Source organism: Vulpes lagopus, chromosome 1 (genome assembly GCF_018345385.1).
Source record: "Vulpes lagopus strain Blue_001 chromosome 1, ASM1834538v1, whole genome shotgun sequence".
In the NCBI taxonomy this organism is placed as follows: Eukaryota; Metazoa; Chordata; class Mammalia; order Carnivora; family Canidae; genus Vulpes; species Vulpes lagopus.
Window position 1 is genome coordinate 151,778,297 of NC_054824.1, and position 25,617 is coordinate 151,803,913.

Below are 25,617 nucleotides of genomic sequence, written 5' to 3' on the forward strand. Positions count from 1 at the left end.
CTGGATGGAGTCCCATGTCAGGCTCTCTGCATGGAGCCTGCTTCTCCCTCTGACGGTGTCTCTGCCTTTCTTTCTCTGTCTGTGTGTCTCTATGAATAAATAAATAAAATCTTTAAAAAAAAGTCCTAAGTTTCTGCAATTGAGCAATTGGGGGAATGCTGGTGCTAAAAATTTTTTCAGACTGGTAAAAGAAGGCAAAATGGAACCATAAAAATATTCAACTGATTCAAAAGAAGGCAAAAAAAAAAAAAAAAAAAAAAGGAGGGGGAGGTAAGAGAAAAAAAGATCATAAAAAAACGAAGCCAAATAGCAGGATAGTGGACTTAAACTCAAGTACATAAATAATTGCATTTGAAAGGCAGATATTGTTAGATTGAATAAGAAAGCAAAACTCAGCTATAGGTTACCTACAAGAGACCCAGATTAAATATGAAGATACAAATTTATTAAAAGTAAAAGGATAGGTATGCCTGGGTGGCTCAGTGGTTTGAATGTCTGCCTTTGGATCAGGGCATGATCCTGGAGTACTGGGATCGAGTCCCACATCAGGCTTCCTGGGAACCAGGGGAGCCTGGTTCTCTCTCTGCCTCTGGGTCTCTCATGAATAAATAAAATCTTTTAAAAAAATGTAAAAGGATAAAAAATATACCTACTCAAAAGAAAGTAGGAGTTGGCCAAAATACAAAAACCATGTGCCTGCCCCATCCCACCAAGGAGGACTCAGCAATGAAAATTTTAAAATATTTATGTCATTTATGATAATATCAAAGATAACTAATACAGAAATAATTCTACTGAATGATATGAAGACCTTTACTCAGAAAACTGTAAAAGATTATGGACAAAAATTAAAGGTGACCTAAGTAAATAGAGTGATCCATAAGTTTAAAGGATTAGATGATATAATACCATAAAGATGTCTTCTCCCCTAAGTGACCTATAGCTTAAAGATAAACTGAGTCAAAGCCTCATAAGGGCTTTTTGGAATCTGACAAAATGATTCTATATTGTATTTGGAAATATAAAGAGCCAGAAAGAAGATGCACTCTTTATTTATTTTATTTATTTATTTATTTATTTATTTATTTATTTATTTGAGAGAGTGAGCATGAGCAGAGGGGCAGAAGAGGGAGAGAGAATCTTAAGAGACTCTGTGCTGAGCGTGGAGCCTAATTGCCTAACTCAGGTCTCGATCTCACAACCCTGAGATTAGGATTTGAGCCGAAACCAAGAATCAGATGCTCAACCGACTACACTACCCAGGCACCCCAGAAATAAAAAACTCTTGAGGACAAAGTATAATGTTGGAAGAAGTGGTATGTGATCTATCAGGCATAGAGCTATAACAATCAAGAGAGGATGATAGTAGCATAAAAGCTAAAGAAATAAAACACAGAGTCCAAACATATATGTACACCTGATTTATGACAAAGATATCAGACAAAGGACTGTCCTTCTGACAAATGGTACTGGGATATATATATATATATATATATATATATATATATCTGTATATATAGATATATATATATATATCTTTTTCCATATCTTTTCCATATGGGAAAAGAACAAGAATGACCCCCTATACATCACATAAAAAAATAAAGACAGGTGGATTATAGATTTAAATGTTAAAAGTAAGACTATAAAGTTTCTAGAAGATAATATAACAGGATATCTTTATGACCTGGGCCCGGAAAACATCTTTTATATAGGATACAGAAAGCATTAAACAATAAAGGGAAAAATCTGATAAATTAGTTTATAATAAAATTAAGAAATTTTTAGATTAGTCATGAAGAAAGAAAAAAAAAGAAAAGAAAAAGTCAGAAAATATATTTACAATAATCCTTAAAGAGCTTATATCCAAAATATATAAACTGGTTAAAAAAAAAACAATGTCAGTTACCTTAAAATAATGAATAGGATATTTGAACATGTGCCTCACAAAGAAGGACACTGATAAATACATGAAAAGATATTCAATCTCCTGAGTAATTAGAGAAATGCAAATGAAAATCACAATGAGATAGCATTATAGGTCCATCAGAAAAAACTGACAATATAATGTGTTGGGAATATGAAGAAATGATATCACTCCTATGCTGCTATAGAAGTGTAAACTGATAAAAACCACTCAGAAAGTTTACCCTAACTACTCATTGTGAACACATACGGATCCCAAGACCAACAATTCCACTTCAAGGTACATACCCAACATAAATGTGTGCCATGCACATCACCAGGTATATTAAAGAATGTCTATAGCAGCAATATTCACAATATTCTTAAACACTGAGAAAGATTTAGGACATAGGACACAGAGATGCAAGGATGGACCTCTGACACAAACTGGATACAAATGAATCCATAACAGTTATAAATACAACACTAAGCGGAGACATAAAAGAGAAATTAATTCTAATGTGAGAAACAGAAGAGCAGAAGAATGTAATCAGGGAAGGCAGAATCAGAGGGGGCATTTGAATGAAGTGTTACAGGATGGAAACCTTTTTGGGGCAGAAGATAAGGAAACATTTTAGGCCAGGATGTCTGCATAAACCACAGTCAGCAATGCAAAAAGGAATGGAGGTAGGTAATAAGTTTATGAAGTAGTTAAGTAGTGAGTGATCTGTGTCTACAGTAATATTGGAGAAACTGACAGAAATGAGGCCAGAAAGGTTGTTTGAGGCAAATTGTGGATGGTTCAGGAGATTGATCTTTATCCCATGGGTGGGTATTAAGTAGTTATCAGAGATTATTCAGCTGGAAAAACAATACGACTTGTTTAGTCTTTCTTTCTCTTTTTTTTTTTTAAAGGAACTCTTTCCAAAATAGCAGAATAAAGCTTGAGTTAGGGACAGAGAAAGGAGGGAGGCTGGGGCCAGAAAGAGACTTTAGAAAACTATAAAAATAACACTGAGAAATGATGAGAGCTGAACTATCATCCATTCTATCTTCCCCTGAAACCCTCCATTTACAGTATCGTTTTTACATTTTCATCATTGCTGATCAATTCTACCACGTCAAATTTAATGCAAGGAAAACTTCAAACAGGAGGAAGAAGAAAGGCCTGTTACACAGATCAAAAGATTGGAAAGTATCATTTATCTGAAAATAAAATTATTTTTGACTCTGGAAGTGAGTATATTTAAAACCAGCTGTGTTATATGAGGGAAATTCAGAAAACCAGGAGCATGTCCGGGAAAGACACATGCTCAATCCTGAGAAGACCTTAAAGCTTTCAGCTCAAGCTAATCTCTAGGCTCAGAGCAAGCCCAGCTACATGGTGAAGGAATGCCCCAGCACTGAGCACACCTGCAAACACTGGCAGAGGTGGCTATTTTTCTTTTAGTTTTTCTTTTTTTTTTGATTTTTCTATGCATATTTTTTTGGTGGTTGTTTGTTTACTTGTTTTAGCTCCTGGCATTCATGGGAATCTCTGTCAAACATTACCTAAACATGAGCTAATGAAAGAGACTTCAGTAATCACACACAACAAAGAATAGTCTACAGAAATAATCTGGAAAAGTATCAAAACAAAAGGGACAATATAACCTTCAATAATAAAAGAGACAGAACCATAGGGAACTGGGATATTGGATTTCCAGAGTTATCACAGTTTAATAGTTCATTTCAATGTCTACTTTTCAATCAAAAAAAATCACAAAACATACAAAGAAACAGGAAAATATGGCCCACTTAGAGGTACAAAATAAATCTACATAAACCACCATTAAAAAAAAATCTATAGATACCAGACCTACTAGACAACTCTTTAGAACAATAATCTTAAATATGCTCAAAGAGCTAAGAGAAAATATGGCCAAAGGACTAAAAGAAATAAGGAAAACAACTGTACACCTGAAACTAATATAATACTCTATGCTAACTGGAATTAAGATAAAAACTTAAAGAAAGCAAATTATAGAAGGAACTAAACAGATCTGGAGCTGAAAAGTACAACAAATGAAATAAAAAATTCCTAAAGGCATAGAAGAGCAGATATGAGTAGCAGAACAAAGAATCAGCAAACTTTAATATAGGACAGGTCAAATGACTGAGTCTGAGGAGCAGAAAAAGAAAAGAATGAATTATCACATGATCCAATCATTCTGATTATATGCCCAAGGGAAGTGAAAGTAGGGACAAAAACAGACTTGTACATTGATGTCCATGGTAGCTTTATTCATAAGAGCCAAAAGGTGGTAACAAACTAAAATGTTCATGAGCAAATGAATGGATAAACCAAGTATGGTGTATATGTAACTGGAATATTACTCTTAAAAAGGCACAAAATTCTAATATGTGCTACACCACAGATGAACCTTGAAAACATTATGCTAGATGAAACATGTCAGACACAAAAGGACAAATATTGTTTGATTCCACATATGTCAGGTACCTAGACTAGGCAAATTTATAGAGATTGGAAAGTAGAAGAGATTGCCAAGGGTTGGGAGAGAAGGGGATGGAAGTTATTATTTCATGGGTACAGAGTTTTTGTTTAGGATGATACAAGTTCTGGAAATGGAGAGTGTTGTACACCATGATTGTATTTAATGCAAATAAGTTGTACACTTATCATGGTTAAATGGTATATTTTAAAATGGCGAAAACACTAAATTTAATAGTATGTATATCTACCATGATTAAAAAACAAAAAGAGGTACAAAAAAAGTAGATGCATAAGAGAAAAGCACCCAAATTCTTACCAGTTCTAGCTTCCATTTCTCAGTCTCACTGGCAGATGGACCCTTGACAGTATCTACATTGCCATGGGAGAATTGTTTCTTGGCAGCTTCATCCATCCCAGAGTCTTCACCTGTTGTAATCCAAGAATTCTTCAGGTTTCCCTAAAATAAAATGTATGAGTAATTACAACCTGCATTTAATTGTTAATCAATATGCCAGTTTTACGAATGGAACACTGATTCTCATCTGTGATGAAAGGAATACAAAAGCAGATTGCTTCTAAACTACACATCAAGCATGATTTTACATTTTCAGGCTATTAGGGTCATAGTCCACAAGTGTTACAAAGTCAAATTCCTATGGGTCCAGGCAATAACATAAATGAGCAAAGAGGACTGGCTGCCAGTGTTTCAACAAATGAACTTGTTTCTTACTTCTCTGAAGACATATATTCTTAAAACACACAGCCCTCTTTGATTTCATTTTCCACCTTTCATAAAGGCATGACTAATAATAATGTTAATACTTACAGTGTTTACTATGTGCCAGACACTGTTTATGTGCTTCACATATATTAACTCATTTAATCACTAATAACAACCCCCAAGAAATAAGTTCCATTGTTATCTCCATTTTATAGAAGAGGAAACTGGGGTGCCTGGATGGCTCAGTCAGTTAAGTGTCTGACTCTTGATTTTGGTTCAGGTTATAATTTCAGGGTCGTGAGATGGAGCCCTATGTCAGGCTCCGTGCTCAGCGGGAAGTCTGTTTGAGAGTCTTTCTCTCCCACCATGCTGCTCTCTTTCTCTATCTCTAAAATAAACAAATCTGTTTTTAAAAAATCCTAGATGTCATCATGAACTTTGCCAAATTTGTGGAACTATTAAATGTATAATTTGTAGACATAAAAAAAAATAAATAAATAAAAAATAAAAAAAGAAGAGGAGAGCAGCCTGGGTGGTTCAGCGGTTTAGCGCCGTCTTTGGCCCAGGGTGTGATCCTGGAAACCTGGTATCAAGTCCCTTGTTGGGCTCCCTGCATGGAGCCTGCTTCTCCCTCTGCCTGTGTCTCTGCCTCTCTCTGTTTCTCCCTGTGTTTCTCATTAATAAATAAATAAAATCTTTTAAAAAAATAAAATAAGAAGAGGAAACTGAGTCACAGTGAGTAACATGTAAGAGTCACAGAGGTAGGAAGTAGCTAATAAACAGCAGAGCTAGGATCTGAACCCTGGGAATCTAGTTCCCTAGTCCATGCCCTGAACCGCTATGCTGTCCTGCATTTCCAGAAAAATATTTATCTTCAATAAGAAAAATAGTGCACGGAGACAAAAACAGAAATGACATGTAACTTGCATGTCAGGAACTCACAAAAGAGTGGTGGGGACAAAGATCAACCATTCAAAAGAGGCAGCCACTACTCAGTTCCAGGCAATTGCTGCCATGTGTGAATGCAAACTCCCATTACAAAAAAAATCTTTTGATTTTTTAAAAGCTAACCCAGAGATCTGACTTTTCATTTGAAACACTGTTACATACTGGTTTATGGTTTGTCAAACATATAAAACATACCTACATATTGAATTTGGTGTATACCCATTAAGTTTGCCACCTCCAGTACCCTCTCAACATTCAATGAAATATACAGCCCAAAGATCTGAGTAATTTATGTATACAATAAGGATTGAAATATTAATTCAATTCAATAAATAATTACTGAACTCTTCTAAGGGCCAAAGTATATAGTAGTACTCACAAGAGAGGACAGGTCCCAAACTAAACTATACTGCAGTGTCATATCATGCTAGAATGAGGCAAGCTGCATTCATCCCAATTAGTATTCTGAGGGGCTATCCTATATTCTTCTGGAAGTCCAGTTTATGCAAACATTGGGTATGATACCTCCTACATTCAGACACTGCACTAAGAGCTTGGAGGGTAAAAATGAGCAAGACCAATCTTACCCTCAACACAAACCCCTAAGCAGATAATTTCAATTTAACCAGTAAGTGCTAGGCCAGGGGGGTGTATAGGGGATGATGCCAAAACAGAGGAGGGGTACTAAGAACAACCAGAGATTCAAGGAAGGTTTTCTGGGGAAATGTTGACATTGGTGGGATATCTCAGATGAAAAAGAGTGAGCTAGATGAGAAGAGCATGCCAGGAAAAAAAACACATGGGGAAAGTCAAAGAGGTGTGAAAAAGTCTGGTACCTCCAGGAGACTCACACAACTCAGAATTACTAGAGATCGAAGCACAAAACAATGGACATCCAAATGTCGAGCTAGAGATTCAAGTAAGGGTCTGGAAAGTATGGTATAACAAGCTTGAACTCGATTTTGTAGGTAAGGACAAATCTCTCAAGATGTGAGTGCATCCAAAGTTGCCTTAGAGAACTATGAAGAATGGCAGCACTAATTTCTCATAGAGAAACTGGAAAAAGTATGTAACTCACAGATCACTGACTCATGATATAAAATATTGTCATTCTTTGGAAAGAAGTGCTAGCCTAATTGACACTTTGTCCTTTCATAGATAACATTTAAGAACTTGAATGGTATTTGACCAAAATTTTATTTTATTTTTTTATTATTTATTCATGAGAGAGAGAGAGAGAGAGAGAGAGAGAGAGAGGCAGATAGGCAGAGGGAGAAGCAGGCTCCACGCAGGGAGCCCGATGTGGGACTTGATCCAGGGACTCCAGGATCATGCCTTGGGCCAAAGGCAGGTGCTAAACTGCTGAGCCACCCAGGCGTCCCTTGACCAAAATTTTTAAAACTTAATTACATTTACATCTTTGGACATCACTGAAAACCTTTGATTTCTTAATTGAGAAGAGGAGTGGTAGCGAGGGAATAAAAGTAGGCATAAAAAGAAATGGCTCAGAAATTTTCTGCTTTAAAAAAAAATTAAATCTTGGGCAGCCCGGGTGGCTCAGTGGTTTAGTGCCTGTCTTCAGCCCAGGGAGTGATCCTGGAGATCTGGGATTGAGTCCCATGTCAGGCTCCCTGCATGGAGCCTCTTTCTCCCTCTGCCTGTGTCTCTGCCTCTCTCTCTCTCTCTCTCTCTCTCATGAAGAAATAAAATCTTTTAAAAAAATCGAAATCTTAGAATGAGTACAAATGCCAAATGTCTTTCTTTCTTTTTTTAAAAAGATTTATTTATTTTTTGAGGGTGGGGAGGGGCAATGCAAGTCCCAAGCAGACTCTCTGCAGAGCACAGAGCCCAATGTGGGGCTTGATCCCACAACTCTGAGATCATGACCTGAGTCAAAACCAAAAGCTGGATGATGAACCAATTGTGCCAACCAGCTGCCCCCCAAATTTCTAATAAATAGCCTATTTTAATATTATAATTTTTTGAACTCTGGAGAAAAACTCTGCATGGAAAGAAATTTCACTTAAAAATGATGAAAAATGAAGATGGAAATGGTTTTTATTTTTTAAAAATAATGATTTTTCATTTTAAAAACATAACCTGCTTGTTTCTTCAACCTTTGGGCCATAAAGTGGGCTAAGAGCTAAAAGTCATGTAGGCTGCCATCCAAGTCCATGACTAAAACTCAGGAACAATAAAGGATGTCCCTCTCCTCTGGGGAGAATCTTCTACCCCATAGCAAACAAAGATAGTTGGGTTCAATACTGACAAGCTATTCCTAACTTATACAGAAAGACAGTACAACTCAAGGCTAGGCAGATGGATCTGGTGAGTTAGACAGTCCCATGTTTGAGTCCTTGTTTTCCCATTTTCTAGCTTTGTGACATTAGTAGAGTTGCTTTGTTTATTTAACTGCCCTGTACGTTAATTTACTCATCTGAAAACAGACCTAACACCTGCCTTCCTTCACTACTATAAACCTAAAATAATTGAATGTAAATAAAGTGCTTGATGTAGTGCCTGCTACATAACATGTAGTCATCAGTTACTAATCATTACTATATAACTATTTTAATTATTTTTCAAAAGAAGGCATTAAGAAATACTGAATGTCTATATTCAAATCTGCCAATAGCTTTGGCAAGATCTAACCATCAGCATGCTAACAGGCTTAGTAAAAAGAGTTCAGGGGCAAAAAAAGATGTCTCTTGATATGTTTATATTTAAGATATTCTAAGAAGTTTCATTTACATGAAAACTCTGAACACAGTACCATGTATACATTGCTGAAATGCCCCAATTCACCTACACAAGCCAAAAGCAGAAGGGGTACTAATTCTGTAACAACAAAATAACGTAGAAGACTAACATTAAAATATATATCAAGGTCACATCTGATATCTGACACATCTGCAACAATCATTTTTATTGTTTGCATTACATTTTCATTCACGTGAATTTTTGTTTTTAAAAACCACTCTACAACTTTGTTTTTGCCATAATTATGGCTGTATTTTTCTTCAGCAAGTTTCCTTTGTTCATATAGCAAAGCATGTGTGCTTTTACATTGTTTCCTTCCCCTTCAGTGTTACTCACTTCTCTTGCCCTCTGGTTCACTTGTCTGCCTAATTTCCTTTCTCATTTCACTTCCCCTTCTTCCACTTCTTTGCCATTGTACAAATACTGAAGTCTATGAATAAGCGAGTCACTGTTTGTTAAGTGACTATGTATTTGGAAGAAAAGCAAAAGAATATATTTATTTTTAAAAGGAGCTACTTCAAAATATTTTTCATATGGCTACATCATCTTCAAATTGACATTACAATAAGCAACTGAGATGGAATTTTTAACTAATAACATTGATAACAAATAATATATACTCAGAAAAAAGTCTTCTGGTGGAGGGAAAACAGCTGGACACAAACTGAAATATACTGCAGAAAAATAAACTTAGCACAGTCAGCTACTTCTAAATAGGAAATTCTAACACAGAACTCAAAGATTACAAATGAGACATCGGGTCAGGTTGACAAAAAAATTTCAAAATAAAAAATTAGAGGACACCTAGGTAAAACATTAAGACACTCATATTTTTTCTTAATCAGAACCGTTTTACCTATGACAACTAAGTCAAAACCACCAAAATCCACTGTAAAGTAAGGTTGCAACAGGCAGTATTAAAACTTCCCCATGGAACATTGAATTTGTTTCAAAAAGCAGAACAAGCTGTGATTATGTCCTACAGCAAAAGAGTAAATAACATTTTTAAGGCAACAGTATCTCTGACAAGTCATAAGGAGATGCTAAGTTTAAAAACTACTTAAATATCATCACAAGAATTTTGTGTCATACAATTATAGAGATCATCAAATCCACTGTTCTTCAAAATGTGGTGCACTGGTACTGGAATTACTTAGGCAACTTGTTAAAAATTCATATTTTTAACTCAAGGATTAAACTCAAATGCACTGAACCAGACTCTCAGGGGAGGCAGCTCAGGAATCTACACTGTCAACAAGTGTCCCAAGTGATTGTTACTCACATTAAAGATTCAGAACAGTTAATATATGTGAACCTTCTCAAACTGCCAATAAACAGAAGATACATGAGGTCAAACCATGTTTGAAAGCCCCGTAAAATTACTTGTGAAACACCCAGCTTTTCAGGAAAACTAACATGCTGATCCTGACACCCTCAGGCTGGTGTTCTCTCTGCTACATCATGCTGCCAATTAGACTTATTCAGAGCACAAGGAAAGTATAGAGAAATACAAGCTGCAGTTGGAAAGTTTCTGGATTTAACAAAGTCCTTCCTATATGACCTGCTTCCTGCTTCAGACCTACTCTTTCCCTGTGGGAAAAGCATACATGGTATGCTTGGAGAGGAAAGCAGTACAGAGATTCGGCATCACTACATCATTTCACTTGAGGATCCACTCCACCATGATGAATCTTAATGAGTGAGTAACAGCACAGTACACCTGCCAAAATTCAAGTTGAGAATTTCAGCAGTTCAGTAGGCTGTGGGAGAGAGTAGGAAGGAACATTCAAACCGGATATAATTTATGGCTTTAAGAAATGCTCACAGATATATCCAGAAGTGTTTGTTCCCTCATTGCTTCCTTTTGTCTCTGAGATTTCAGCTCTTCTTGGAGCTTTTCATTTTCTAGCTCAGCTACTTGTATCCTATTTTTCATTCCAGAGAGTTCATCCTGTAAAAAGTAGAAACAAAAATACCAAATACATTAAGTATTTTTAAGCAGTGTTAATTACTGATCACTAGATGATCCAACATGACATAAAGCGTGGAAAACATGCTCTCTACCCATTTCTGAAATATTGTAATTATATTTAGACAAATAAGGCAACATTCAATTAACAAACAAAAAGAAGACTGGGAAATACAGCAAAAGGCCTGCTCATGGTCGTATCACAGAAATGTGTCCTTTCTGAGAGTTATTTTGTAGGCTTCCAGAAAGACTTTAATTAAAAGGGTTATCTAAAAGACTTTTAAGAATATGGTAGACTTTCAAACAATAAGGTAAGATATATGATTACTCATGTTCAAATGTTGACAACTTGTTGAACCTAATGGAGGATAAAAGGGATAGGCATGGAAAGTGAGACTAGTTATCGACCACTCATAACCTAATGGAGGGAAATTATGAATGAGATAGTTTGGTGGAGAGTTCTAAAAGAGATTATCCCTGGCCTTCCAGGCATAATACAAGGAATTACAATTAAAATAGCTATTGAGTGGCATTTCACTCTCTAAAAAGAGGTTAAAAATATCAATACATTGATGGCACAATACTTTATTACCGATGTAATAAAAAGCTATTAAACAATATAGGCAAATTCCAGTTCAATTATTTTATTCAGTATAAAGCCAAAACCTCAGTCCATATTTGAAAGTTCTAACTAAAAAAAACATTGCAGAATTCCAGTTTTTGGTCTGGCACATAATGAGCTTGGAAGACATCATTCACAACAAGAGCAAAGCTGAACAAACCAAAAATTAGCCACTCTTCTTAAATCCATTAGAGAATTGGGGTCCCAGGGAAAGCCACCATCCCCCAAATTGGACAGACAGACAGGTGTTCCTAAAAATCACAATCTACCTGAGCAGAAACTTCCAGGGGAAGTAGGGCTAGGAAGGAAAATGTCAAGAAAAATTGGAAGCTCAGGATAGACAAGTTTGAGGATTAAAAACTTCAGAAGGACCATCTGAAGGGGATTCCTACACTTCTGTGAATTTTATCTCTAGAACAGATTCTTACAAGCAAAGACTATAGAAAAATCCCTCCAAGCTTCCTCTAGTAGGAGAGGAAAAGTTGCCATTTTGAAATATGCCCAAAGCATCTCTATTCTTAAAAAGGCCTGCTTCAAGAGAACGTATTTTACCAGAGCCTAAATAGCTGGCCTTTTTCACAACCTAACTGACCTGCGGGAAGAGAAATACCTAACTCCAGCTCCTTCTAGCCTTCCCATCTCACGGTGACAGAGTGACTGAGAAGCACTTGTGATGGTCAAAGCTAAAAGGGCACAGACTCACCAAAAGACTGAGACCTAATCACAGGGCTAAAAAATGCTTCCTCTACTCCTACAGCCTCCACCACGTCAGAAGAGTGCCTATAAAATAACAAGGGAATACACTAAAATAGCTGCACATCTCAGACTATAGAAGAGTTCTCAAGGGAAGCTCAAGCACAACAGGGGGGATGTAAAGGAGGACACTGGAGGAAATTTAGCCTCTGATACCTGTAGCAACACCAAACAGTAAACACAGCCTAACTCCTACCATGTCAAACACAGTATCTCACACTAAAAGCTTATTCCCTCAGTTCCTTTAAACCACTACATCACGGCCAGCATTCAACAAAAAATTAGCACACTAAAAGACTTAAAGCACAGTTTAATAAACTAAGCAAGCACAGAACCAGACTTGAATATGGCAGCAATGTTGGACTTAACAGATTGGAAGCTTAAAATAATTATGATTAATATGTTAAAGGGTTTAATGGAAAAAGTGGACTACATGAAAGGACAGATGGGAAATATAAGCAGAGATGGAAACTCTAAGAAAGAATCAAAGTGCTGGAAATCTAAAACACTATAATAGAAATGAAGAATGCTTTTGATAGGGTCATTAATAGACTGGACACCACCAAGAAAATAATCAGGAACTTGGAGAACTGCCAATAGAAATTTCCCAAACTAAAATGCAAAGAGAAAAAATAATGAAAAAGAACAGAATATCCAAGAAACATGAGACAATTATAAAAGGTGACAAAAGAAAGGACAAGAAGAAATATTTGAAGAAATAATGACCTAGAATTTTCTGAAATGATAACCACCAAACCACAAATCCAGGAAGCTCAGAGAACACCAGGCAGTATAAAATAAGCAAAAAATCTATACCTTAGCATATTATATTCAAACTGCAGAAAGTCAAAGACAAACAGAAAATCTCTAAGGAAATCAGAACTCAGAGTTCTCTTCAGAAGCCATGTAAGCAAGAAGACAATGGAATATTGAGTATTGAAAGAAAAAAAATTCACCAACCTAGAATTCTGTATCAGGCAAATGAGCCTTCAAAGGTGAGGGGAAAATAAATACTTTCTTAGATAAACAAAAATTGAGGCTATTTGTCTCCAGTAGACTTTATAAGAGATGTTAAATTTTATAAGTTCATATGTACGCAAAAAATAAATTAGGAAAGGAATATATGGTGATAAAACAAAATATTTTCTTTTTCTTAATCTTACCTAACATATAACAGTTTGCTCAATATCACAGTAGTAGCACTATATATAGTGATTATAGCTTATGAATAATTGAACTGAATGACAGCAATGTTATAGAGGACAGGAGGGAGGGATTGGAAACATTCTCTTATAGGGAGCTTGCCCTACCCAGGCAGTGATATAGAGCTATTTAGAAGTAGACTTAGATTTCTGATCAATGTAACTGCAAACTCAAGGACTTACAAAAAGTAAAAATAAAATTTCAACTGATACGCTAAGAGAGGATGAAAACTGCAATCACAGAACAGGCTCATTTAAACCAGATATGGCAGAAAAAGAGAGGATGGAAGGATGGACAGACAAGCAGGCAAACAAGGGCAACGAGTAAAAAACAGTAACAAATATGGTAGATGTTATCCAACTATACTGATATCCAAGTATATCAATAATAACTTTAAACGTCCATGGTCTAAATACACCAATAAAAGATAGAGACTATAATAGTGAATAAAGAACATGATGCAAGTATATGCTGTCTATAAGAAGCCCATCTTAAATATAAAGACACAGATAAAGTAAGGTAAATAGGGACCCCTGGGTGGCTCAGCAGTTGAGCGTCTGTCTTTGGCTCAGGGCGTGATCCTGGAGTCCCGGGATCGAGTCCCACATCAAGCTCCTTGCATGGAGCCTGCTTCTCCATCTGCCTGTGTCTCTGCCCCTCTCTCTTTCTCTCTCTCGAAAGAAGAAAAATGAAACAGACTATAAGCTCATATATACACAAAAAATAAAAGAGAGCATCACATAATGATAAAGGGATAAATTCTCCTTGCAGACATATTAATCTTTAATGTGTATGTGCCTAATGATAGAACATCAAAATACATGATGCAAAGACTGATAGAATTGTACAGAGAAACAGATGAATCCGTCATTTCAGTTGGAGATTTCAAAGTCCCTCTGTCAGTAATTGACAGATCCAACAGATCTTGCAGATTGGCAAAACGTTGGTAAGTACATAGTTGAACGGAACGGCACCAGCCATCAACTGGATCTAATTCTCATTTATAGAATACCTCATCCAACAAGTGAATACACATTCTTCTGAAGCTAACACAGAACATTCACCAAGACATACCATATCTTGGACCTAAAAACACACCTTAACAAATTAAAAAGAATAGAAATCATAAAAAGTATGTTCTCAGACAACAGTGTAATTAAACTAGAGATCAGTAACAGAAAGATGGCTGGAACACTCCCAATATACCTGGTGATTAAAAAACACTTCTAAATAACATGCAGGTCAAGGGAAAAATCTTAAGAAAAATTTTAAAAAACTTTGAACTAAACAAAAATGAAAATACAACTGTTCAAGATTTGTGAGATCCAACAAAATCAGTGAAAAATATTAGAAAAGAAGAAAGATTCCAAATCAATAATCTAAGCTTCCATCTAGGAAACTTTAAAGGGGAGTAAACTAAATCCAAAGTAAGCAGAAAATAAAATAAAAATTAGAATAGAGATCAAAGAAATTAAAAATAGTAAATCAATAGAGAAAAGCAACAAAATCAAAAGCTGGGTCTTTGAAATGATCAATAAAACTGGTACAATTCTAGGCTCTAGTCTGGCTAACTAAGAAAAAAGGAAGGAGACACAATTACTAATATCAGAAATGAAAGGGGGGTCATCACTACAGATTCTTAAAAGGATAACAAAGGAACACCATGAACAACTCTATGCCCATAAATTTTATAATTTAGATGAAATGGACTAATTCCTTAAAAGACACAATTCTCCAAAACTCGTGGAAGGAGAAACAGTCTGAGTAAGTCCTCTATTTATAAAAGCAATTGAATCAATTGCTAATAACCTTTCAAAACAAAAAGCACCAGGCCTGCCATTGGTTCACTGGTGAATTACACCAAAACTTTAAGGAATAAATTATACCAATTCTCTACACTATCTTCTATAAAGTGTCCAAGAGAACACTTTCTGACTCATTCTATGAGACAAGCATTCCCCTAATACCCAAAGCAGGTGAAGACACTATGGGAATGAAAAACTACAGACCAATAGTATATCTCAAGAACATAAATGCAAAAAGCCTCATCAAAATATTAGCAAATCAAATGCAATGATGTATAAAAAGAATTATACAACAGGACCAAATGGATTTATTCCAGATATACAAGATTAGTTCAATATTTGAAAATGAATTAATGTAATCCATCACATCAACAAGCAAGAAAAATCATTATGATCATATCAATAGATAGAAAAAGCAAATGACAAAATCCAGTAGCCATTCAAGAGAAAAACTCTCAGCAGACAGGAAATAAAGGAAAACATTCTCAAATTGATAATCAGCATCTATGAATAAGATATAGCTAATATCATACTCAATGGTGAGATTATAACTGATTTCCCACTAAGAATAAGAATAAGAACAAGGGAAGGATGTCCCTTCTCATCACTCCTATTCAACCTCCTACTAAAAATTCTAGATAATGAACAAGATATGAAAAAGAAATAAAAATCACACATATTGAAAAGGAAGAAATAAATTCTTAAAAAGACATATGAGTTTTTGTTAAAAAATGACACAATTCTCTACAAAAAATCTCAAAGAATCAAAACAGCTAGAATAAGTGATTATAGCGAGGCTGCAGATTACAAGGTCAATATACAAAAAAGATTGTTCTTATATATTAGCAATAAATAATTAGAATTTGAAATAAGAACACATTATCATTCATACCAACACTAAACATGAAGTCTGAGTATAAATCTCACAAAATATGTACTAGATCTATACAAGGAAAACTGTAAAACCCTGAAAAAGAAATCAAGGAATACCTAAATAACTGGAAAGACATTCCATGTGCATGCATAGTAAGACTCAGTATTGTCAACATGTCAGTCCCCAACCTGATCTATATATACAACACAATCCTAATCAAAATCCCAGCATGTTATTCTGGGGATAACCAGAATTCTGGATATTTACCAACCAATTTTAATTTATAGAGAGGGGCAAAAGACCCAAATAGCTAACACCACAACAAGGAGAAGAACAAAATTGGAAGACTGACACTACCCAACTTCAAGAATTATAAAGTTCCAATAATCAAGACAGTGTGGTATTTGCAAAAGAACAGACCAATAGGTCAATGGAACAGAAAAGTGAGCCCCAAAGTAGATTCAAACAAATATAGTCAATTGGTCTTTATAAAGAAGTAAAGGCAATTCAATGGAAACAGTCTTCAACAAGTGGTGCTGAAATAACTGGATATCCACATACAGACAGAGAGAGAGAGAGGAGAAGAGGAAGAAGAGGAAGAGGAAGAGGAAGAAGAAGAAGAAGAAGAGGAGGAGGAGAAAGAAAAAAATCTAGACAGAGATCTTATACCTTACACAAAAATTAACTCAAAATGGAGGATATCTCAAAGTAAAACACAAAATCATAAAATGTCTAGAAGAAGAAAGGGGAAAATACTGTTGACTTTGAGTTTGGCAATGATTTTTAGATAGAATATCAAAAGCAAAATCTAGGAAAAAAAATTGGTAAGTTGGACTTTACTGAAATTAAAACCTTCTGCTCTATAAAAGACACTGTTAAGAGAATCAAAGACTAGCCACAGACTAGGATAAAAGAATTGCAAAAGACATAGCTGTTAAATGACTCGTACCCAAAATATATAAAGAACTCTTAGAACTCATTAAGAAAATAAACAACACAATTTTAAAAACAGGCAAAAGAACAGACACCACATCAAAGAAAGTATGTAAATGGAAAGTGTGTATATATATATATAACATATATATATTATATATACACACTTTATATAATAATATATTATTATTAATATATTTATTAATAAATAATATATTATTTTATATAATATATTTTATATAATATATAATTATATAATTATTTTTTATATATTAATATAAATATAATTATTTAATATATATTAAATATATAATATTTATTTATATAATATATATATATATATATATATCCTCAGGGAATTGAAATTAAAACAATAGGTACCACTACACACCTGGAATACATTAAAAATCCAAAACACTGATGACACCAAAAGCTGGCAAGGGTGTGGAGCATTAAGAACTCTCATTCATTACTGCTGAAAAAGCAAAATGGTACAGCCACTTTGGAAGACAGTTTGACAGCTTCTTACAAAACTAAACATACACTTACCATGTGATCCAGCAATTGAGCTTCTTGGTATTTACTCAAATGAGTTAAAAATTTATATCCACGAAAACCTGCACATGAATATTTATACCAGCTTTGTTCATAGTTGCCAAAACTTGGAAGCAAGCAAGATGTCCTTCAAAGTAGGAATGGATAAATAGACTATGTTATAACCATTAAAAAAAAGCTATATACAAGCCATAAAAAGACATGGAGGAATCTTAAATGCATATTACTCAGTGAAACCAGGCTGAAAAGGCTGTGGCCTGTATGATTCCAATTACATAACATTCTGAAAAAGCAAAGCTGTGGAGACAATAAAGATATAAGTGGTTGCCAGGGTTTGGTGGGTAGGGAAGGAGAGATGAGTAAATGGGGGACAGATGATCTTTCATCTGTGAAAGCAGCAAAACTATTCTCTTTGCTACAGTAGTGATGGATACATGTCATTCCTTTTTTTCAAAAGCTACAGAATGTCTGATACAAAGAGTAAGCATTAGGTAAAATGTGGAATTTAGCAAATAATAATGTAATAATATTGGCTCATCAATTGAAACAAATGTGCCACACATTGATACATGGTGTTAAGAATAGCAGAAACTGCTGGGGAGGTATGAAGGGGAACTCTAGGTACTTTCCACTCAATTTTTCTGTAAACCTAAAACCGATCTAAAAAATAAAGTCTATTAATTAAAAAAACTAGTAAGATAATTCTACCAAACATTTAAAGAAGAGTTAATACTTATTCTTCTCAAACTATTCCCAACAAATAGGAAAGGAAGGAAAACTTCCAAACTGACTCTAAGGCCAGTACTACCCTGATGCCAAAACCAGATAAAGACACCACAAAAAAAGAGAACTCTGGGCCAATATCCCTGATGAACACAGATGCAAAAATTCTCAATAAAATACTTGCAAACCAAATCCAACAATACATTAAAAAAAATCATTCACTCCAATCAAGTGGGATTTATTCCTGGGTTGCAAGGGTAGTTCAATATTTGCAAATCAATCAACATGATACACTACATTAATGCAAGAAAGGATAAGAATCATATGAGCATTTCAACAGATGCAGAAAAAGCATTTGACAAAGTCTGACACCCATTCATGGCAAAAACTCTAAACAAAGGTTTAGAGGGAACATGCCTCAACATAATAAAAGTCATATATCAAAACCCCACAACTAATATCCTCAATGGGAAAAAACTGAGAGTTTTTCCTCTATGGTCAAGAACAAGATAGAGATGTCCACTCTCACCCCTGTTATTTAACATAGTACTAGAAATCTTAGCCACAGCAAACAGACAAGAAAAAGAAATAAAGGGCATACAAATTGTCAAGGAAGAAGTAAAACTTTCACTATTTGCAGATGATATGATACTCTATATGGAAAACCTGAAAAACGCCACCAAAAAACTGCTAGAACTGATACACAAATTCAGTAAAGTCCCAGAATACAAAATCAATGTATAGAAATCTGTTGCATTGCTGTACACCAGTAATGAAGCAGCAAGAAAGAGAAATTAAGGAATAAATCCCATTTACAATTGCACTAAAAATAATAAGATAGTTAGGAATAAACCTAACCAAAGAGGTAAAAGATCTATACTCTGAAAACTATAGAACACCTATGAAGTAAGTTGAAGGGGACACAAAGAAATGGAAAAACATTCCATGCCCATGGATTAGAAGAATAAATATTGTTAAAATGTCTATACTATCTAAAACAATCTACACATTTAATGCAATCCCTATCAAAATACCAACAGCATTTTTCAGTGAGCTAGAATAATCCTAAAATCTGTATGGAACCACAAAAGACCCCAAATAGCCAAAGCAACCTTGAAAACAAAAAGCAAAGCTGAAGGCATCAAAATTCCAGACTTCACATTATATTACAAAGCTGTAGTGATCAAAATAGTATGATATTAGCATAAAAATAGACACATAGATGAATGGAACAGAATAGAAAACACAGAAATGAACCCACAAGTATATGATCAATTAATCTTTGACAAAGCAGGAAAGAATATCTAATGGGGAAAAGACAATCTCTTCAACAAATAGTATTGGGAAAATAGGACAACATGCAAAAGAATGGAACTGGACCACTTTCTTACACCAAGTACAAAAATAAATTCAAAATGGATTAAAGATCTAAATATAAGACCTAAATCATAAAAATCCTAGATGAGAACATAGACAGTAACTTCTTTGACATCAGCTGCAGCACGTTTCTTTCTAGATATGTCTTCTGAGGCAAGGGAACAAAAGCAAAAATAAACTATTGAGACTGTATCAAAATAAAAAGCTTCTGCACAGTGAGAGAAACAATCAACAAAACTAAAAGGTAAACTATGGAATAGGAAAGATATTTGTAAATGATATATCTGATAAAGGGTTAGTATCCAAAATATATAAAGAACTTATAAGACTCAATACTCAAAAAAAACAAATAATCCCAGGATGTCTGGGTGGCTCAGGTGGTTAAGCATCTACCTTCAGCTCAGGTCATGATCTAAGGGTCCTAGGATTGAACCCTGTGTCAGGCTCCCTGGCTTCTCCCTCTCCCTCTCCCCTTATCCTCCATTCATGCTCTCTTAAATAAATAAATAAATAAATAAATAAATAAATAAATAAATAAATAAATAAATAAATAAAAATCTTATAAAAAATAATCTGATTAAAAGTGGGTAGAAGACATAAATAGACATTTTTCCAAAGAAGACATAGAGATGACCAACAGATGCATGAAAAGATGCTCCACATCATTGATCATCAGGGAAATACACATTAAACCTATAATACAAAACTAAAATGAGCTATCACCTCATACCTTTCAGAATGGCTAAAATCAGCAACACAAAATAGGTTTTGACAAGGATGTGGAGAAAGAGGAACCCTCTTTCATTGTTGGTAGGAATGCTAACTGATGCAGCCACTCTGGAAAATAGAATGGAGGCTCTTCAAAAAGTTAAAAACAGAACTACCTTACAATCCAGCAATTGCACTAGTAGCCATTTGCCCAAAGAATACAAAAATAGTAATTCAAAGGGCTACATCCACCCTGTTTATAGTAGCATTATCCACAATAGCCAAAGTATAGAAAGAGCCTAACTGTCCATCAACTGATGAATGGATAAAGAAGATGTGGTATATATATATGTATACATACATGTATATGTGTGTGTGTGTGTGTATATGTGTGTGTATATATATATACATATACATATATATATAATGGAATATTATTCAGCCATTAAGAAGAATGAAGTCTTCTTCTTCACAGACAGAGCTACAGAAAATTGTGCCAAGGGAAGTAAGGCAGAGAAAGACAAGTATCATATGAGTTCAGTCATATGCAGAATTTAAGAAACAGAACAAATGAGCAAAGGAAAAAGAGAAAGAGAGAGGCAAACCAAGAAACAGACTCTGAAGTATAGAGAACACACTGATGGTCACCAGAAGGGAGGTGGATGGGGGATGGGTGAAATAGGTGATAGGGATTAAGGAGTGCACTTGTCCTGATGAGCACTGGGTGTTGTATGAAAGTGATGAATTGCTACACTGTACACCTGAAACTAATACACTGTATGTAAACTAACTGGAATTTTTTTTTTAAGATTCCATTTATTTATTCATGAGAGACACATACAGAGAGAGAGAGAGAGAGAGAGAAGCAGAGACACAGGCAGAGGGAGAAGCAGGCTCCATGCAGAGAGCCCAATGTGGGACTCAATCCCGGGTCTCCAGGATCACACCCTGGCTGAAGGTGGCACTAAACCACCAAGCCATCTGGGCTGCCCTAACTGGAATTTAAATAAAAACTTAGGTAAGTCTGGCTAGCTTAGTTGGTAGAGCATGTGACTCTTGATCTCTGGATTGTGAGTTCGAGCCCCATGTGTGGCATGGAGTTTACTTAAAATTTTTTAAATGTTTAATAAGAAAATAAAAACTTTCAAAAATAAATTTTAAAAAGGATATAAAAATAAAAATTATTAAAATTAAATAAAATATTTAAAATACTAAAAATACTAAAAAAATATGCTAAAAATACTAAAAAAATATTAAAAAACACTTCTAAGCCCTTAAATGTTACTTTTATTCTATTCCTTTGTTAAAATGTATCAAGTCATACTCTGTCTACCTTTCAAGGCTTTTGTAATCTTCCATTTCCCTAGTTCAGCATTGTTTTAATAATTTCTAACAGACATCTTCTACTACAGGAATTTAGAATAGATGCCTTGTGGCCCCCATAAATAAACCATATTCATCCTGAATATATCCTTTCAGTGCTGCTGTTTTCACTATGGAATGCTTTCATCCTCCTGCTGATCTAAATGATCCTACTCCTTTAAGATTTTCCTCTCCCAGAAAAACATCCCCCCAAACTCTAGCTTTTAGTACCTTGCTACTCTTATTATAATTACAGTTTATACTATAGAACACAGACTACATTATACTCTATAGTGTTACTGTGGTGCTCATAGGTTTTAGTATTTTTCTCAACTTGATGGTAAGTTTATTACAATTTATATCGTGATAGAATCTGACACCCCAAAATATACCACTTTGGAATAAGAACTATTTTGAACTAAAAGCACTTGAAAAACAGCAGATACAAAAAGAGTGCTCTGACCTCTCCCTTCTTCCTGAAAGAAGGAGATAAAACTCTCATATGAAATATGTCCTCCTCATATCAGGAAGAAAGAAACATTCTTATCACCAGACATAGGGAATGGAGGCTAAGAGGAATCTGTGCAAACAGATATCATTAAAATAACTCATCTTTCCTTTAGCCTTCTCATATATTTTAGTTATGTTTATACATTTCCTTCTTTGTTCAACATAAAAGCATTTAAGTTTCACCATTTCTTTGGATCATCATCTCCTTTTGAGGGTTCTCATGTCACATAAAACTTATATTAAAACAACCCATTTACAGTTGCACCAAAAGGAATAAATCCCTAGGAATACATTTAACCAAGGAAGTTAAAGATCTACATTCTGAAAACTCTAGGACACTAATGAAAGAAACTGAAAAAGATATAGACAAATTAAAAGATATACCATGTTCATGGATCGGAAGAACAAATATCATTAAAATGTCCATTCTACCCAAGGCAATCTACAGATTCAATGCAATTTCTATCAAGATACTAATAGCATTTTCCACAGAACTAGAATCAATAATCCTAACATTTGTGTGGAACCACAACAGACTCTGAATAGCCAAAGCAAATCTTGAGAAAGAAGAACAAAACTGGAGATATCACAATCCCAAATTTCAAGATTATACAGCTATAGTAATCAAAACAGTATGGTACTGGCACAAAAACAGACACATAGATCAATGGAACAGAATAGAGTCCAAAAATAAACACACCTATAATGGTCAGTTAATCTATGACAAAGGAGGCAAGAATATACAATGGGGAAAAGACAGTCTTTTTAATAAATGGTATTGGGAAAATTGGATAGCTACACGTAAAAGAATGAAATTGGACCATATTCTTATACCATACACAAAAATAAACTCAAAATGGATTGAAGACCTACATGTGAGATCATAAAGCTTCTAAAAGAAAAAACATAGGCAGTAATCTCTTGGATTAGCAACATGTTTATAAAAAGGTCTCCTCAGGCAAAGGAAGCACTGAAATAAAAATGATTTTACATAGCAAAAGAAATCACCAAAAAACAGAAAGGTAACTTAGTGAATGGGAGAAGAGATTTGCCAATGATATATCTGATAAGGGGGTAATATCCAAAATATAAAAAGAACTTATACTACTCAACACCAGAGAAAGGAAATAATCTGATTTAAAAATAGGCAAGAGCCCTGAATAGACATTTTTCCAAAGAAGACATACACATGGCCTACAGATACATGAAATGATGCTCAACATCACTAATCATCAGGGAAAAAAAAATCAAAACCACAATGAGATACAACCTCACACCAGTCAGAATGGCTACTATCAAAATGCCAAGAATTATGAATGTTGATGAGGATGTGGTGAAAAGGCAATCCTCAATCACTGTTAGTAGGAATATAAACTGGTGCAGCCACTGTGGAAAACATTATGGAGTTTCCTCAGAAAAATTAAAAACAGAAATACCATATGATCTAGTAATTTCACTACTGGGTATCTACCCCCCAAAACTGACACAACTCCAAAAAGATTTATGCACCTCCCTGTTTACAGCAGCAGTCTTTAAAATGGCCAAGATATGGAAGCAACCAATGTGCATTGATAGATGAATGGGTAAAGAAGATGTGAGTTGTGTGTGTGTGTCTGTGTCTGTGTTTGTGTACATACACATATATGTATACGTATATATGGAATAGAATATTACTCAGCCATAACAAAGAATGAGATCTTGCATTTGTAACAACATAGGTGGATCTAGAGGATATCATGCTAAGTGAAAGAAATCAGACAGAGGAAGACAAGTATCGTATGATTTTACTTATATGTGGAATCTAAAAACAAAATAAAGGAACAAACAGACTCTTAAATATAGAGAACTGGTGGTTGTCAGTTGGGAGGTGGGAAGGGAGATGATGGGTAAAATAGATGAAATGGATTAAGAAATACAAACTTTCAGTTATAAAATAAATAAATCACAGAAATGAAAAGTACAGCACAGGGAATATAGTAGTAGAGCAGTAACATTGTATTCTGACAGATGGTAACTACACTTATTGTAGTGAGCACTAAGTAATATATGGACTTGTTCAATCAATATATTGTACATCTAAAAATAATATATTGTATGTCAATTATACTTCAATAATAAAACAAATGTGTATACTTTCATCCTGTTAATCTGTTTTATGTAAACTTAATTATAAATCCCAGCAGAAAACCCTAAGAAGGAGAGATAAAACTCCCCTACAACGTCTTTTAAGTTTTACCCGTAGCATCTTAGGGATTAGCAGGAGCTTGTTAAGAAAATGAGTCCTACGATATTGTTTTAGTCTCTTTGGTAATCCAAGAATACTTTTGCAATAATAATTGTATCCTCCAAGAACAAAGACAAAGTGACATTTTAAGATCAGGAACTTCTTTGAAAAGTCCAGACAATTAAATGTCAAAAGGTGGGGTGTCTAGGTGGCTCAGTTGGTTAAGCTTCTGTCTTTGGCTCAGGTCATGATCCAAGAGCCCTATGTCAGGCTCCCTCCTCAGCAGGGAGTCTGCTTCTCCCTCTCCCTTTGCCCCTTCCCCTGCTTGTGTGCACATACGCTCTCTCCTTCCCACTCTCTCTCTCTTTCTAATAAATACATAAGATCTTTTTTTTAAAAAAAAAAAAAAAAAAAGAAATGTCTAAGGTTTCAGAAGTCACATATTAGACCTGGACCTTGGAAGAGTAACTAAAATGTAAAAATATAATTCACTGATATTGAATAAAAAATAAAGGAATTATTTTTAAAAATATATAAAATATAAAAAATAAAGGAATTCATTGATATTGAATAAAAAATAAAAAAGGAAGAAAAACTAAGAACACATAGCAAGCTAAGGCAGAAAGGCTCTGATGGCATTAATGACATTACTGAACTGCATACAGTTGAGCAATATAACCATCTGGTGTTACAAGCTGTAGCAGACACATTTGGTTTCTTGGTTATTGTTATTCATACCCCCATGAGCCATTCTTACTCAAAGCTAAGGCAAGAACCCGTATGCTGACAACGGAGTAGACCTAGCCTGGTAGCTTAGAATCCCTGGTTGCTGCACCAGAGCTTCCCTAGGTTGACAAGTGTGGGAGAGTGACCGGCATTACCATTCCAAAGCATTTGCCATCAGCTGGGCTACAGAACAAGGAATGGAAAGCAAAAACTCTGGAACATGAGAGCACATTATCAGGATATTAGACAGTTATGAGCCACTGGGAAATTAAGCATTCAGAAATAGCAAGGACAGGAGTATCATTCCTCAGCTGAGGAAGCCCCTGAAAATATGTCTTTACCAACATGTAAGCATGACAGCTTAACATATTGTAATCCCCATGAAGATTAATAATAGCAAACTTTCATATAAGGTATCATTAAAACAGGCTTTCATTTAATTATG

At 34.8% G+C, this 25,617-nt stretch overlaps 1 protein-coding gene across 9 annotated transcripts in view; it reads right to left on the reverse strand.

Annotated features, from left to right (window-relative positions):
- Positions 1-25,617, reverse strand: part of SDCCAG8 (SHH signaling and ciliogenesis regulator SDCCAG8) — a 241,883-nt gene that overhangs the window by 199,720 nt on the left and 16,546 nt on the right. For 8 of the 9 annotated variants that reach the window (XM_041751159.1, XM_041751175.1, XM_041751144.1 and 5 more), the window contains exons 5-6: positions 10,654-10,779; positions 4,716-4,856 (exon numbers count right to left, since the gene is read on the reverse strand). In XM_041751159.1, the coding sequence (XP_041607093.1) occupies positions 4,716-4,856; positions 10,654-10,779 (267 nt within the window). The remainder of the gene's footprint in view (positions 1-4,715; positions 4,857-10,653; positions 10,780-25,617) is intronic. The other variant, XM_041751169.1, reaches the window with a different exon arrangement.